We start from the raw sequence: 16,587 nt of genomic DNA, 5'->3' as shown, positions 1-16,587 counted from the left end.
ACTAATTTATAGGTGTTTTACAGATATCGTAACACTCATCAAATACCAATGACATTTGGTACAGCTCTGACTACTTCAGGGTTTAAATCTATAAATATATTACTTACCTACTTTATATAAATTGATTCAAGCGACCACAGTAATATGCATGAGTTTAATTACTCAAGCACTGTTGTTATAATGCAACTTGTGCTATAATATAGACACTTGAAAAGAGAGGTGACTAGCACAACAGATGTTACCATCTTTATTATTCATAACTTAATTATTTCATGCACTTTTGCAGCCCTGGATGTGCATTTTGGTGCTATATTGAATGCATCGGACAAGAAATATTACTAACATATCAGATGATTGTATGTGGTCATGTGATCTTATTAATATGCATAACAGTGATGTATTAGGCATTGCTGCAGATAATGCGATACAACTAGTGCCATAATGAAGGCTTCGTACAAAAAATATGACTATATATATATATATATATATATATATATATATATATATATATATATATATATATATATATGTGTATATATGGCCATGTGACCTCAATGATAAGTATAAGTGTTATAATTGTGTTATAGCTGAAATATAAGGTCATAATACATGGTAATATTTCTATTAATTACATTTAATCATTATAATATACTAGTACCCAATTTAAACCACCCTGATCACTGCTTGCATCTATATTTTTAAATGACATATTTTTTTCTATTAGAAGCAAATCTGCTCAAATGCAAATGACAAAGGCAAATCATGTGGCCAAAATAGGACATACTTCAATAATGTTTATACAATAAATACAATTTGTGCTTTATGTAAATTAGAGATGTGCTACTAATTGAGGTAATGCAGTATTCCTTATTAGTAATTTATGCTTCTAAAACCCTTTGCACACACTAGTTTTATTCTAAGATTTCTTTGATTGCATAATTTCGTTCAAGTTATATATAATTGGAATGTATCTAGTGTATGATGCAGTGCCGACGTCAGGAGAAGGCTGGAAACTAGTAGCAGGTAATATCAGACTTATTGCAAAATATCATGAATTATCATATTATATGGATGCCGTGGCAATGTAATTTATTTTCCCTTATTGTATGACACGACCTAGTTTTAGTTACTCTGGAACTCCCCGTATTTTGATTTTACAGTCGGTATATACATCTCACTGTCGGCAACTTGTTTACTTACTATATGTGTGATACTACACATAATGCAGCAGTACAGGTACGATATTCTGTTTCAGTATTAGTTTTTACAACACACGAATTTCTGGTTTGAACAGCTCTTTCTATATTCGGTAAATACTCATTATACTCAATTATGAAAGAAAATTATACAACATTATCTGAATTAAAAGTTTTAAGTCTGTGTAACACAATTACACTTTCTCTTTTTTTAATCCAGGGAGAATATGCTAGCTGTGTATAGAGGGGACCATTCTTTAATTCCATCTGTGATTGAAAACACAACGTTTTCCTTCAGTCCAGCAATGCGGGTGGTAAGTCTGGCTTAACATCATTTTTCACAAATGATAATTCGTATACGATTAATCTCTTTTCTAATAAATATAGATCCCTTTGAACACATCGCAAACAAACTGCATACTTTGTATGTATTCCCGCATCTACTACTACGTGTCCTATGACCTCTAGTCAGTATTTCGTCTCAGACTTTATTTGATCCACTTTATAATGTATTATAACTGATTTATTAGTTGTAATTGAATTATGTGATTTCCTGCGATTCTATGACCATCCGAAATTACGTCGCGATTAACACTAGTATATGTGTACTATTGTACAGGTATCTGCCAGTCGATACATGGGATTTCAAGTTGCCTATATGATTTGGGGTAAGGGAAAATATGTTCTAAATTTTAATAGTGTGATGGAATCTCCTTCACGTGAATATTACATTTACTAATATTGATTATGATCTTTCAAAATATGTATTTATTGTCCATTTCGATGTTTACGATCGATTCAATTTTCGCAACTAAACGATGATGATGTCAACAAAAATGTGAGTAGTTGCGAAAGTGCAACTGTTTTAATATTAAACAATTCTATTTTGTAGGTTTTTTCATTCAGTTTTTGGTTATTTTAATTGGAGTTGCTTTTCTGGGATATTTCTTGGGTAGCGATGATGGCAGGAAAGGACTGTGGCAACTACTCAAATATTTAGGGTGCGTTCTCATTTGCAAGCATTTACTTTTACTTTGATATTTACCATATACCATACAGAACGTCTTCTTGTAGTAATATAGTCATTCTGCAATTTCCAAGTGCAATTTTATAGTCTACTCCTGCTCCCTGAAATAAACTTGTTCCCTTGACCACTCTGCGTTACAAGCACTCTAAAAATATGTTTATGGTGATGTTTACACGCATTATTGAGGTCGCACGCATAGTGTACATCATATGCGATGCACTCACATTGACATTTTGCTTTAAATATCTGTGGCAGTACTATGTTGAGCAGTCATACGTACAGTCATAATTAGATAAATCATATTCATGTCATTACTACTCAGCAAATCAATAAAATACACAGATTATGACCCACAAATTAGGTAATTAATATGTACGGATTACAACCAAAATCTAATGTAGTATGTCGATTATCAGTACATATGAACCATATTTTATTACTAATATTGATAGTTATTCAAATAGATCCGTTGAATGACAGGGAAAAATCACACCATGGCGTTAAACAACGTCTTCCGATAGATGGTGATATAACTGTAATAGCCGGGTATAAATACACAAGCACAGAATAGTGAGGTAGCGCTTGACAAGTAATTTCTACTCAATTTAGTCCAATAACTCTGTTCGCTCTACTGGTGACCCTTGGACAGTACCTTATGGCACGATTTGCATTTCTTCAAGACCATGGGAAAGTGTTTGCATTAGACAACAGGTAAAGTGTGCTTAGTCATATGTGTTACTTTTTGTGACCAATCAAATAATAGGGAGATTTAAAACAGTGAAGTAACTTTAGGTTCCGCTATTGCTTGTTACAGTATCTTCCGTAGAGAAAGATTCTGGGATACCAGATATTAGACATGTTGTTTTTAAATGTGCACACCTAACAAGCACAAGAAATGCGCACATACTGTAAAAACTATGTTTGGAAATATTATTTGTGATCATTCCGATGAGTATCGCCGCCGTAAGACTACCCATTCGCATATAACGTGCGTGGATTTTAGGCATAAAATGGCTTCCAGTCTGCAATGGGGGCCGATTATGAAACACTAAGATTTCAACATAACATGCATTGATACATATCCAAAGAGATAATATCGTCGCAGGTAATAGAATGAATGCAATAAAGTGGACTAAAGTTACATACATCTAGCTGTCATATTGTTATTTGAAAATCGTCACGCGAACAGCGTGCATTGTCAAATAGTTATCTCAAACTCAATGATTCAGGCGTCTTTTCCATAACTTTACCTACTTTATGTTCTTTTACAACGTGTTCCTTGGAATTGTATTGTGTTTGATAAGATTATTCAAATCGATTATAATCAGTGCATTCGTGATGTCACGTATTGATCAAAGTATTCTCTCTAGAAAATATGAAAGATTCGACCCAGGTAATGAAAAGTTACTTTCGCTACCAGTTTATATAATTGACAATCATTTCGTATTAATTTTCGTATTTTTCCGTGGTGTGTAAACAAATGCAAAGAACAGAGAGTAGAAACTTTGGTGATTTTATGTACCAGTAAAGTAAAACAAAATAGTGGGGATTAAATTCCGCTTCGATTAAGATCGAATGACAGCAATCAAAGTTGCATTTACTTGTTTTTTTTAACTACAATTAATCGTATTATGATTATTTTTAGGTTACAAAGCTTATGTTGGATTTTTACAATTGGAGAATGCTCATACCCATCCGATTTTGGTGACATTCTGCAACTTATTGATGAGTGCTTGCAATGAGAACTCTGTGAAATCGCCAACTAAACATTCTCAGATGCAATTGGTTGTTAATATGGAAAACGGCATTGAAGGTCTGGTATTAAATTATCAACTTTTCATCATATTGTAATGCTATATTTAATCATGACAATTGCTGGACATCATTGGTTCATAATATTAGATGAAGGATGGAGAATCGCTTTGCGGCCATGTTGCTTCATCATTTATTTTGATTTATTGACAGAAGCAGTAGACACTGGTAGTAAACATATTGTATCAGTTTCTCGGCGTCGGCAAGTTATACGCAATAGGTGGTTTGTAGCCTTGACCTTGGCTCATAATCCTGGATTACAACTAAAACGCTACAAATGTGACCCGCAAGTAGAAATGGAGGGAATACCTGCTGTCATCGACGATGTTATATTGGCAGGATTGGGCCCGGTGATTACAAAGTCTTTCACCTGAGATAGTTTTACATAGGATGGCACTGACCGTTCTATTTCAAGATGAAGTACAATGAACGTTATAATCACAAAGGGTTTAATTTTCTAAAAAAGAACGTTTTCAAAATAAAAATAATTGTTATGATGCAATAAAATGGAAAAGTTGATCTAGAAACATATGGCAATCGATTAGACCTGGGGTGAGATCTGGATGTACTTGCCATTGAAAGGTCTCCTGTCACTGCCAGATAGTAGTCCAGACAAGTTATGGTTTGACCCATCACAAATTGCAACAGAAATAATTTCTTCCCAATACATTCCGGGGAGGTGCCTAGATTGACATACTAAAAGTCTAGGATAATCTATATTCAAAATGGCCGTTTGTTGCACTTTTACAACATGGAAAAATAACTATTAGGACATATCTTTAATTTTAGATGACATTTTTTAGATATTCAAGTTGCTGCGATATGGTTTGGTGTGTGAGAATGTATGTGATTGTGAAACATTTTATTGAATAGCAATCATTTGCATAAATTCAATATGCCTGTATCATTTAAATGTGCAATCTCGGGCGGCCCCTCACAGTCTGTTCCTCGTAATGACTCTGTGAGCCACGCCGTGGGGTGAGGGAGGAACATCGATCCCAGTGACCCGATGTTCAACACCCCCCCCCCCCGTCGTTCCTGAAACAGTCACTCTTGGTAGGACTGTCGCTTCCGGGATCCAGAATCCTGCATTCAATATTGCTGGGATCCCGCCGAGTGCTGGACGTAGGGGGGAACGCACAGACGATGGTGATTGGCGGACCTTGGTTCCCCACGGGATAGAGGCCTAATTCCTTAGGGTAGGTAAATGTTATGCTCAACCTTTTCTGAAGTCAAATCTCGCACCCGATCGGATCCTACAGTTTCTCCCCAACCCCCGGTACCACGATTTTTTGGGTTCGGTGGGACGGGCAAAGGGGGTGGCCGTGTTCATGGAATATTTCTGAGAAAAGTAACGATCAAAGTCATCACCCACTGGCCAGAAGTAGCCTGGAGGCAAGCATCCCGGCTATTCCGGGGGAGAGAAGAGAAGAGAAGAAAGGACCAGGTGGTGTTCCCCCCTCTTCCTCAGGGGTCACCTACCCAGCTCGCAGGGGAAGCAGGTTTGATGCTTCCGCTTGCAACAAGGGGGATGGGCATATGTTCAACGGGAGGCAGAGTCGAAACCTATCGACTTCTATAAACCTCACAGGGTCTGACCTCGGTGGAGGGAGATCACCCCGATGTGGAACCGACGAACCCATACATCTCTGTCGCACTGACTGCGCTAGTGTATTCCCGTTTGAAGGCAGCATGTAACCGCTGCAATCTCCACCCCCCTGGCACCAGCCCCAATTCGGGGCACTACCAGGGTCCCCGCAAAGCGGGAGCAATCCAACAGGAGGTAAATAGTTTGCTTACATAGGGCGCTATACACAGGATAGGGGACCCGGCACTAAGTCCGGGCTTCTACTCGCAAGTATTGGTGGCTCTAAAGACTACAACTGAGACTACAGGTGGCTGTGCCCGGTTTGGACTTAAGCAGACTAAATTAGTATGAGCTTCCTGGAAACGCCGAGCACCATATTATTCTCCGTGCTCTGTTTCTGGTTAGCTTTGTTAGATTTGAGCGATACCGATACTCGCACATACCGATACACCCAGTGAGTCAGTGACACCCTCGATTTACTCAGTTGAGCCAAGTAATCGGGGTGCTCCCCTTCAGGTTTTGCATGGTTACATACGTATTCACCAGAGTGTGGAAACAGGTGGTGCTACTGCTGCGTCGGGACACATCACATGCTACATAACCCAACAAGGAGTGGTTAAGTAAGGCTAACACCAGATTTTCTAGACCAGCTGTGCTTCATAGTAAATCGAGCAAGTCACGAGACTTGGTTTTTACCACACATATAGTGTTCAGTTCTATTCTGTCGCAATGTCCTCTGGTTTCATAAGTCAGGGGAACAGTGAATTCGATGATCGGAAAAAAAATATTTGAAGGGTAAAAACAAGTTTGGACGGCCGCTAAGGCAACTATATGTGTTATTAAACACAGTTGAACTACCTGAACTAAGTGGGCATTTATTTGCATTTATAAATAATTAATTGTGTTTTTTAAAAAACCACAACAAATTTTCATTATTGACGTCAATAATGTGTTTAGTTTTATTTATTTACAAGTCGCAACACAACCTAGTAAAAACGTAAAAACAGTATTGGTAAAATCAATTACTGAAACAATGCTCTTAAAAAACGGGAAATTGTCCGATTAAAAAAATAAGACGTTCTTTCAGAGAACTCGCCCAGGAACATTAAAAGAAGTTTCCCCTAATATATGGGATGTGTTATCTTATTAATACATTCAAATACAAATATTAGATCTAGAAAATGTCTACGAGCTTCAAGTTTAGGAATTCAAAAATACTTGCGTAAATCGATGTGCATATTTGACTGTGTGAAAAAGGTATTTGTTATAAATATTGGATTAATATAATTTATATCCGTTAAAGTGTGTCTATTAAGTATTTCGCGACGCTGACCAAACATAAGAGCAGTACTCCAGGTTATCATGCACATTACAACGACTTTAAAACCACCATATGACCACATTCTTCAATATGGGCTATAATAATATTTGACAGTTACATTGCTTTCATTTTGGACAATCAACTTGAAAAATAAATTACATTGTAGTTATCTAGAAGTTGTACCTTCCCATAACAATAAGACAATCTCACTTATTGGTTGTAGAGTAAGAAGAGACTAGTTAGAAGTTTAACATTAGGAACTTTAGAAGAGATAAATGATTTTACATAAAACATGAGCACTAACAAAATTTACAGTGAAACAAAAATCAAAACAAAACTCTTTTTAAAAAAAATTCCACGTACTTGATAAAAAAAATGCCGTATCATCATGTCTGGCCTAGAACTAAGTGAAGGAAAAACATAAGTTGCACAGTAGTTCAATCAAAGTCAATGGTTAAGACATGGCGTTTAACCTTGTAAGATACATGTATTTGATTTCAGATGTATGTAGCGTTGCAAAGATGACGAGCGGGTTGGGAACAGACTGAACCATATTTATGCACAGGACAAAGCATTGATTTCAAATATTAGAAACAATGAAAATCCTGTTGAAGTCACTAAAAGTGAAAAACCTGAAAATGTTCTTTTTTAGAGAGAAATGTGTTGTGTCGTGGTTTGTGTGAGGTTTAAGTACATGACCTATGTGTGTCAAAAACACATCTATAAGGTGTCACGCCATTCCACTCCGTAACCAATAGTTTAGAAAACAAAATCTCCAATATTGTTCAGGACGTTTTTACGAAATACCAATTACAAAACCGAGTAGATACTAAAGACACATCGGTACCAACAAACATGTAACAAAAGTTAATATTCACATGACTAGATGGAGTCGAGGAACTTTTTGTAATATGTATGTTATAACAATCCACTTCACTTTTTGATGATTGTCTTTCCCTTTTTTCAGGTTTCAAATCATATATTGGGTTTATACAACTAGAGAATGCACATACCTAATCCAATCCTGGTTACATTCTGTAACGTGTTACTGGATAGTCGACAAGAGAAATCTATACAACACGGGGAGGCATACGATAATGACATATATGTAGTTACTGAAGGTAAGTTTTTGTAATATATCATTTCCATGGTTTGTAAATACACCATGACAAATGCAGTACTATAATATACATCGTATACCGCAACCGGCCTTACACTATAGAAACTGCTCCCTCACACCAAGGTAATAATTTCCCGTATCACGCCTGGGCCAGCGCGCTCGGTTTTCATCAATCAAAACAATTACACCTGTAATACGGTACATGATAAAACCTGTATGGACTGGATACGTCTTTTGTTGCCCTCGGTTGTACGGCTCACGCGCGCCGCACGACCTCGAGCAGCAAAAGCCATATCCGGTCAATAAAGTTTATGATTACGTAATAGAGAATCGCCAACACCAGGAAGTTTATTTTTAAAATCGTACCATTTTTGCAGAAATGAACGATGCCACGACATAGTGATTAATCCCTGATCCATTTAAGTGCCGACTATTCAAGTGCAAATATTGCATGAGTATTAGTTGTGTTCGTGTACAGCTCCTTAGCGTGGGCTAAGAGGTCAAACACGTTAGTCCGTGCTAAGAAAACATGCGTGAACGCTTAGAATGGGATGTGAATCGACGATTATAATTGTCTTTTTTCTGGACGATGAAATAAGCTGGATCGTCAGTCCTATTCCGATCAATTTGCTGTGATGTTGCAAAGTGTATAATATTATATTTGGCGTGTTCTAAGACACTATTGCAGAATACAGTTTGAATAATTGTAACTATTACATATATTGTTCTCCTGTTTAGGTGGGCGGGCCCAACCCAAAGGTGCTCGAACCGAACCTAGAAGTCCGCGAAGCACGCAGTTACGTAATCGTTGGTTGGTTGCTCTAACACTTACCCAGAATCCTGGACTCCGCTTGAAACGGAAGAGAGTGATGGGCCGAGATAGATCCGGAGATGTCGTCACAGCTGTTGAAGACGTTATTGTAAGTGGATTCGGGTCAGCGATGTTTTGAACAATAATTGTGCTAAGAATGAATGCGTGACGTAGCGAATATGAAGTATCGAAAATCGCATGTGATGTGGTGCGCCCTCTACCTATGAACGAAAAACAAGCCCTTGGCAGAGGAAATATTTAATTGCATTTGATTATTATATCAAACTGTACCAAGAACTGTTCCCGAATGATACTTAATGTTTTATAAATTCATTTTTGTTAGTGAGTTCTAGTAGCAGTTTTTAAACAGAATAATTATATCAGAGGCTGATTTTACTACTAAGCGTTCGTTGACGCTCTTAATGTCAGACCAAAAACAGGGATACATGTACCACCTACTTATACTGTGAATCTACGTAACTTCAGTTCTTAATGATGTTTCCAAGTCTTGATTCGTTTAATTGTACTAAGTATTATACCGTGTCTGCTAATTCGAACCTTATACATAGTTACTGAGAATCATACCAACTCACACACTGTGGCTTTATTTCTCGCGTTGTCAGAAACCACCGTGGGATATATTGTATACTTGAGCATCAAATATATCCGATTCAACTCTGTCATCAACATATTCAATTTATACAAAAAATGTAGGTAATTCTAATCTCTGCTTGATAATTATATAATATAACAAGTTGTCATTTCATAGTATACAAATAGATGAATGAACGGCCGTTACATGGAACGTGTAGTTACGTTGGTCTATACAGCTATTGCATTGTTGCACATAGCAAATATAATTTTTTTTCTGTTGTTGTTGGTAAAGTGGACACTTGCAAACGCTGTTGTTCGCGAAAAAATATTATTCATTTATTTATCAGGAGAATGTAATTACTGTTTTCTACGTAATATTTTTTATTCTTTAAAATAAACTTTAAGTAACATTAAATACAACAACACCTTTACCGTCACCTGTTTACGACTGATTAAATTATTCAGAAATATTTAACATAAAAATGTTTTTAAGGTGAGAGGATTGTCACTGGACTAGAAATATTGCCTACTACGAATAACCTCAATCGGTATAATGGGTACAATTGATAATATTTTTTGTTGTTAAAGATTTTCGAACAATATGTCCTTATACCCAAGAATGAACAATGACCGGTCACTGGTAGCATAGTGGTTGTCGCATCAGACTCATGACCGGTAAACCCGAGTTCAAATTCTGCCTTAGGCTGAATATCAAAGGGTCGACTCCTACCAAGGGTGAGTGTGTCACAGACTCAATGGGAAGCCCTATTCCACTAGTGTTCGACCGAGCCTGGTTGACGCCGGGATAGCGCATTAAAATTGTCATTCGATAGAGAGATGGCCACACAGCCCTGTCATGTAGTCACAAACATAAATATGACTTCTGTGGAAAAAAATGCTTTATGTGTCAGCATTTGCACACACACAAAAAAGTCAACAGAGACAACAGTGGCATTCAATGTTCAAAACTAATTTAAAAAATAATAAAAAAAAACGTCTCAGATTTTTACTATGAGGCTCTTATATATCGGTCAGATATACAAATTGTTGATGAAAATAATCGCATTATTTGCAATAATAAACAATATTTGCAATATTTGAAAATACTACAGTAGCTGAACAGTATTTAACTGTAAACTCGTTGTGGTGTGACTTGTGTAATTTGTTATACTGAATAAAATGCACCATTTATTTAAAAATGCAACGTTCCAGTAAGTCGAGATTCCTTGCGTCAGGTGATTTAGAGAAGTCACACATTGTTGCTAGAGAATGAGACTTATTGATAAGGTATGTCATTTTTTTCCCGCAGTACCGAAGATATCCAAAACAGTTTCATTAACAAATGTTGCAATGTTCCACTTTGCGCTGCATACACCGAATATACTATCCCAACTATCCCTGCGAGCATTCAGTAATTGTAATATTGATACTATTGTTGTAACTTGCATTAATTTTATTTCACCCCACTTTATTCAGTAAATTTAATAAGATTTCATGTATTTTGTTGTATAATAATGAAGGCATGATACTTAATTATTGTGGTTCCAATTATTTCGATGTCACCATTTACTATTTCAATCAATATTATCTTTATCGTTAGAATATTTTGGTTTTATTTTATGTTTCTTCATCGTTCAGAATTGGAACAGGATGTACACATTGAGATGACTTTGCACTTGAAAACAAACAAATCCCGAGGTGATATTCTGGATAGATGCACCATATGATTACATAAATTTACAGATTCCAACTATATTTGGACTCACGTTCACGGAGAAAAAAATATTGCATTGCCATTATTGCTTGGCCACCCCTGTCCATTAAGTTAAAGTTAAAGGCCCAAGTAATTCGACCCAGTCATTAATCTTTGTTTATTGGAGGTGGGTGTTTATTTCCAGTTTGACATTTTACTGACACTAATATGAATACTTTCATAATTAATTGGGCTCATTCACTAGAATGTATTTTAGGAATGAATGAATGACTGAATGAATTTATTAAGGTATAAAATTAACCCATGATTGTATGAATTAATGAATAAATGCCTATAATCTGTTATATATTTTGTTTATTTTATTTTGGTATGATATTTTCTATTTTTGTAATTTACTTATTCATTTTTATTTCGGTATTTTACAAGTTTTTTATTTTGATATAAGTTTTTATTTTAACTAGTTTGATTATATTTAAAATCTGTTTTTTTTTTATATATTTCCGTAAAAATGCTGACTGAATGCATGAACAAAGAGAGCACGACACACCAGTTGTAGAAGACTCGCGTTAGTGTCAGACGTTTCACAAATTCATTCTCAATTGAAATTATCATATGAAAATATATTTACCACGACTAGGCCAGATTAAGTGCCCATCTGCGTACGCCCCAATAAAGTCATGCAATCATTTTTCCCTGTGCAACAAGCAAGGAAATCTCATTTACTTGCAGTGTGTTTGGATGATTCAGTTCTATTATATCTATTCATACAGACAGTACGTCGTCCAGTTTATTGTTAATTCGTTTAACATTTTTTCAATTTATTTCTTTCCAAACTATACTTATAATTGATGCACTATATTAAGTATTATATACTGTTTTATGTTCAAACTTGAATAACTGTTTACCTAGATACAATTGTTTACCTGCATGTTAATGATAGATTCTTAATATTTTCACAAATATTTCGATCTCTATATTCACTCTAATTTAGAAAACTAGTTGTATTGTTATCGAAAGTTAAATATTTGTTTGCAAAATGTAACTTTTTAAAGCATTGTAAAAATAGTTAACTCGGTCGTACGTAAATGCCCAGGAAGCATTCTGCATATCAGTTGCACCATCACCAATAAATTAAATAATAATAAATTACAACAATAAATTTCAGCGGCGACAAAGGGGCGAAGTTAACTGTCATATTTCATATTTAGTCAGTACTACCGAGAACTGCAATGCAGGCGGATTCCACGTACTGCTGCTTATGTGTATAGAAGTGTCACACAGACAAGCGGGTGTCGGCGCATTGCAGTACTATAGGTAAGACTGAGTCTTTTAACACCGTTTACGTGTTATCAGTGAAGTATAGTAATGTCGGCCACTAATCACCGATTAATGGCAAAGGCGTAGATATGCTGATAGTATGGCGTGTCTAGATATTGAGTGTGTTTTAAGGTAGGTGATATAAAAAACAATCAGTATACAGACTGTACACCGTAAGGTATACAAGAACACCCCCCTTAATTAAACAGACACGCCCGATAGATGGACTGGTTCTGCTGTGGCAATTGTAGTGATCTTTTTTTTTCTTTTCTTTTGAATCTTGGTCTGACGCATCATTGCCACGATCTAGTCTAGATCTATTCGGGGGCATGCTCATTGATTATTCGCGATTTGCAATGACGTTATAGACAGTAGACGTGCGGCTGCGACGGTGGTAATTATAGGTCTCATGCCACTAATTAACCAATGGCTGCTCGTAGGACTGATAGTCAACACCAGTACATTACATGGAGTTTGCAGGTCTCAATTCAATTTAAATGCCCAGCAAGAACCAATGAATTTTTTTAAATATTATTTTTCTCAGGTGCTCCCTGTTTGAGGGCGTAATCACCTGGGTCAGAGGTGAGACCAACATGTGGTCTTTTGTTTACTACTTAGCGGCTGTGTACCTGTGGGTTTATTCTGTGTGTTAATGGATGTTCTAATCTTGGTGTTTTTCCAGTGATTTCTCTTGGTGCAATCCAAATACAGTAGGTGTGTCTTGTTTACCTGAGATTTGCAAGAGTTTGAGCTGGCCAACATGTTAGTTTTTTTCATATGGTTGATTACTGGCATGTTGATTTCCCATTTTTGAGCCATATTTTCAACTTTCTTCGTCATTTTCATATAGCAATCTCGTCATATGTTAACATTGTCGTCTATGGAAATTCAATTAGTGGTATGAGCCCTGAAATAGAGAGCACGAAAGAACATAACAGTCGTAGAAAATTCGCGTTAGTGTCAGACGTTTTATGAAAATATATTTGCCACGACTAGGCCAGATTAAGTGCCCATCTGCGTACGCCCCAATAAATCCGACGGCATCTCATGATATTCTTGTTTAAAGTTTGGAATAATATAGTTACCAAGGTTACTGTAAAATCGCCTGCGCTTGGGCGTTCTTTTCTGGCATGACTATCATATTGATATGGCTAAGTAAGAAGAAATGTTATTTTTTGCAATGATTTCATTTTTACCTACTTGTCAAACCGTAGGTGTTTATTTCAAAAACTTACTTTTGTATTCTCATGTGTCAGATGGCATATCGTAGCTTAATTGGTAATAATGCCATTTCAATGACAGGTATTCAGAATGTAACTGCCAAATGCCAATAAAGTCTCCATTCCTCTTTTTAAAAAGAACAAAATATTGATCAATATATTTTGTAATGATCAATATACTGGACAATTGGTTTGACATTGGGCAACCGGACAAATACAATACAATAGTGCATTACAGGGTTTAAATTTAGCCAAAAATAGTACTTTCCAAAATGAACTCATGGCGCCCATATTAATGCGAAATTTATTCACATTGTGTTTCAGTCATTTGCAGGAACATTACATCTACATAGGCCTGTTAATCAGTTACCAAGATATTGTTCAATATTGCACTTAGCTTTGAATAAGCCATGAAGTGAGTATATCTGTAATGCGTGAATCTGATTGGCTATCATGGTTGTGAGTATACTAATTATTAGTGTCCGCCATGTAGTGTGCTGTTGTTTACAAAATATATTCATAAAATATTGAAGATACATATGTGTATTCATATTGAATATTTGCCTTTATTTCAGTGATACGTCCTCACAGGAAGGTGAATGTTTTGACAACCCGTATGCATTTATTCGTTGGTTTAGACTGGTGTCTGTAAGTACACATATGTGATGTAATTATAATAATAATTATTATTATATTACAATAAACACAAACAATTAATTACTATCAAGAGGCTGTGAAATATTAAGTGTATAGAAACAAACTATTTAAATATAAGTGCTGATATAAACTTAGAAGATATTTTTGATATTCAATTTAAAGGCATATCTAGAGTGGTGATTTTTAATGCTTTCCGGAATATTATTTCAAACTTTGAGGGCTATATACTTGATAGCGGTTTCACCCATCCTAATTCAACATTTTGATGCATGGAGAATGCTGTACGTTTTGAACCTAGTATAACGGACTTGATCAAAATCAAACCATAATAATAAAGACTGTTAAACTACATTTTATTATTCCGGTTAATATTTGATAGTCTGCTGAAGTGTATATGCAAAAAGTGAGTTTAATATGAACGAAATCTCAGTAAATATTAAGAATTATTGTTCTTGCTATCAGTGAAACATTACTGTTATCAATCGATACATCACATTCACTGTGGTCACATAAACAAACTTATCTATGCAAACAGTTTCTAGTTGTCTGCAAATCTAGCTGTTTATTCTTAGTATATGTGTATGTATAACGAACTTGTACATCCGGTAATGTTTTGAAATCGGCAAATGTCGTCATGAAATCAGTATTATTATGTGACTTAGAGAAAGGCGCTGATTTGGAATTTCAAATTCTGGCCTAGATTTAGGAGGAACGCATAGTTCCGTTTTGTCGTCAAATTGTGAGTTTTTATTTCAGTGTGATCCACTAAAGTTCGTTTTTATTATAATAATAATGATTTTATTCAAATCAGAGTAATAAATAGTAAAAGTCTTCCTATATTTTACGTCAATAATGCAACGTGACATAGCAAATATTTACGGGCCGTAATTTTGTGTAATCTACGCATATGCATGGAGGCAGTGTTATTACGTGAATTTCACAGAGGAAATTGCTGACACGTATATTGACTTCAGTGCGATTCACTATAATTTTTTCTTATTATTGGGAAATAATTGTTCATATTAAAACAGTGCTAGCTATAACGCGAGTCGTTCGGTGTTTACAGCTGTAAAGCAACGTGACACAGCAAATATTTACGGCCAGCAATTTTACGAAATCGATGCTTTGATAAATAAGCAAACGGCAGAAACTTTTATACTACGATGTCCTTAAAAATTTACAAACGTCCTGTTTTTTTTTACACAGCAATTAATGTTGTTATTTTGGAGTTAAACAAAAGGTTTTCAATTTGTTCCAATCTGCTCGCGAATTCTCAGCTCATGAATATTCTTGCATAAATTTGTATATTGCGCAGAGTTTCGGGGATCACCCCGGAGGACAGAGCATGCAGCTTCTCGGAGCTCCTCGAATTTTGATCACCTCCCTTACGTGAATATATTGTTGAGAAATAAGTTGCAAACTGGAAAGGAAGTCTGTAGTGCAATGAATCAAAAACAAAAATACCAACATGGAATTCAAACAGTTTTTGTAAATAAATGGGCACTATGTGCATCATATTTACTAGCTGATATAATATTTCATTTAGATACGATTTAAAAGTGCTCCCCATACTGTTTGACGGAAGGATTCTGTAGTAGTTATATCATTAATATAAATTAAGAAGAAATGCCATGTATAGATCCATGTGGTACGCCGCATATAATAGTTTGTTTCTTTAATTTAGTGTTGTTCATTGCGATATATTGATTTATTGGTGTTACATACCTTTTAAATCATTTTAACGGCATCCCATTAATGTCACAATGTTCTAAATTTGAAAGTAAAGTATTAAGGTTCACGGGAATCGAACTCTTTCGAAAAAGTCTATGAACAAACCAGCTGACACGTCTCCCTTGTCAATCTCCGCCAATATAATTTGGACCAAACCTATAGGGACAATGTGAAAATAAAATTTGTCATGCTGCCATTTGTCATTCAAGTAACTTTCTTTATTCAACATTGCGTAAACCGGTCATATCCACGACAATATGTGATTATTTATTTTATATTATTCATCACAGATTTGTGTAGTACTTGCCTTAACATTTTTGCAACGAAGAAAGTTCATTCGTTTGGATAAATTAAATGGACGTCCTGGCATCATATAGTAAGTACTGTTTGAGCTCGTATTATGTTATTATATTTTTAGGCTTTTAACATATTAATGAATTGTTCACGTATTTTATCAACAGTCCTGTCAATTTACTAGA

At 35.6% G+C, this 16,587-nt stretch overlaps 1 protein-coding gene across 1 annotated transcript; it reads left to right on the top strand.

Moving 5' to 3' along the window:
- Positions 1 to 1,423: 1,423 nt before the first annotated feature.
- On the top strand, positions 1,424 to 4,409 carry LOC102802912 (stimulated by retinoic acid gene 6 protein-like). Its single transcript, XM_085507369.1, has 7 exons — positions 1,424 to 1,510; positions 1,816 to 1,864; positions 2,089 to 2,197; positions 2,833 to 2,934; positions 3,453 to 3,616; positions 3,869 to 4,036; positions 4,189 to 4,409. Exons 1-7 carry the CDS (start codon positions 1,424 to 1,426, stop codon positions 4,407 to 4,409), a joined length of 900 nt encoding a protein of 299 aa, XP_085363495.1.
- Positions 4,410 to 16,587: the final 12,178 nt, after the last annotated feature.

Source organism: Saccoglossus kowalevskii, chromosome 13 (assembly GCF_978046115.1).
Source record: "Saccoglossus kowalevskii chromosome 13, keSacKowa6.1, whole genome shotgun sequence".
In the NCBI taxonomy this organism is placed as follows: domain Eukaryota; kingdom Metazoa; phylum Hemichordata; class Enteropneusta; family Harrimaniidae; genus Saccoglossus; species Saccoglossus kowalevskii.
Note: the sequence above shows the minus strand (reverse complement) of the source record. Positions and strands in the feature narration are given on the sequence as shown.

Bases quoted from the DNA above. Each gene is read 5' to 3' on its own strand.
- LOC102802912 (XM_085507369.1), top strand. From the start codon at position 1,424: ATGCTAGCTGTGTATAGAGGGGACCATTCTTTAATTCCATCTGTGATT. The intron at 2,935-3,452 runs GTAAAGTGTGCT...TCAATGATTCAG, and splicing joins GTGTTTGCATTAGACAACAG to GCGTCTTTTCCATAACTTTA. The intron at 3,617-3,868 runs GTAATGAAAAGT...GATTATTTTTAG, and splicing joins ATATGAAAGATTCGACCCAG to GTTACAAAGCTTATGTTGGA.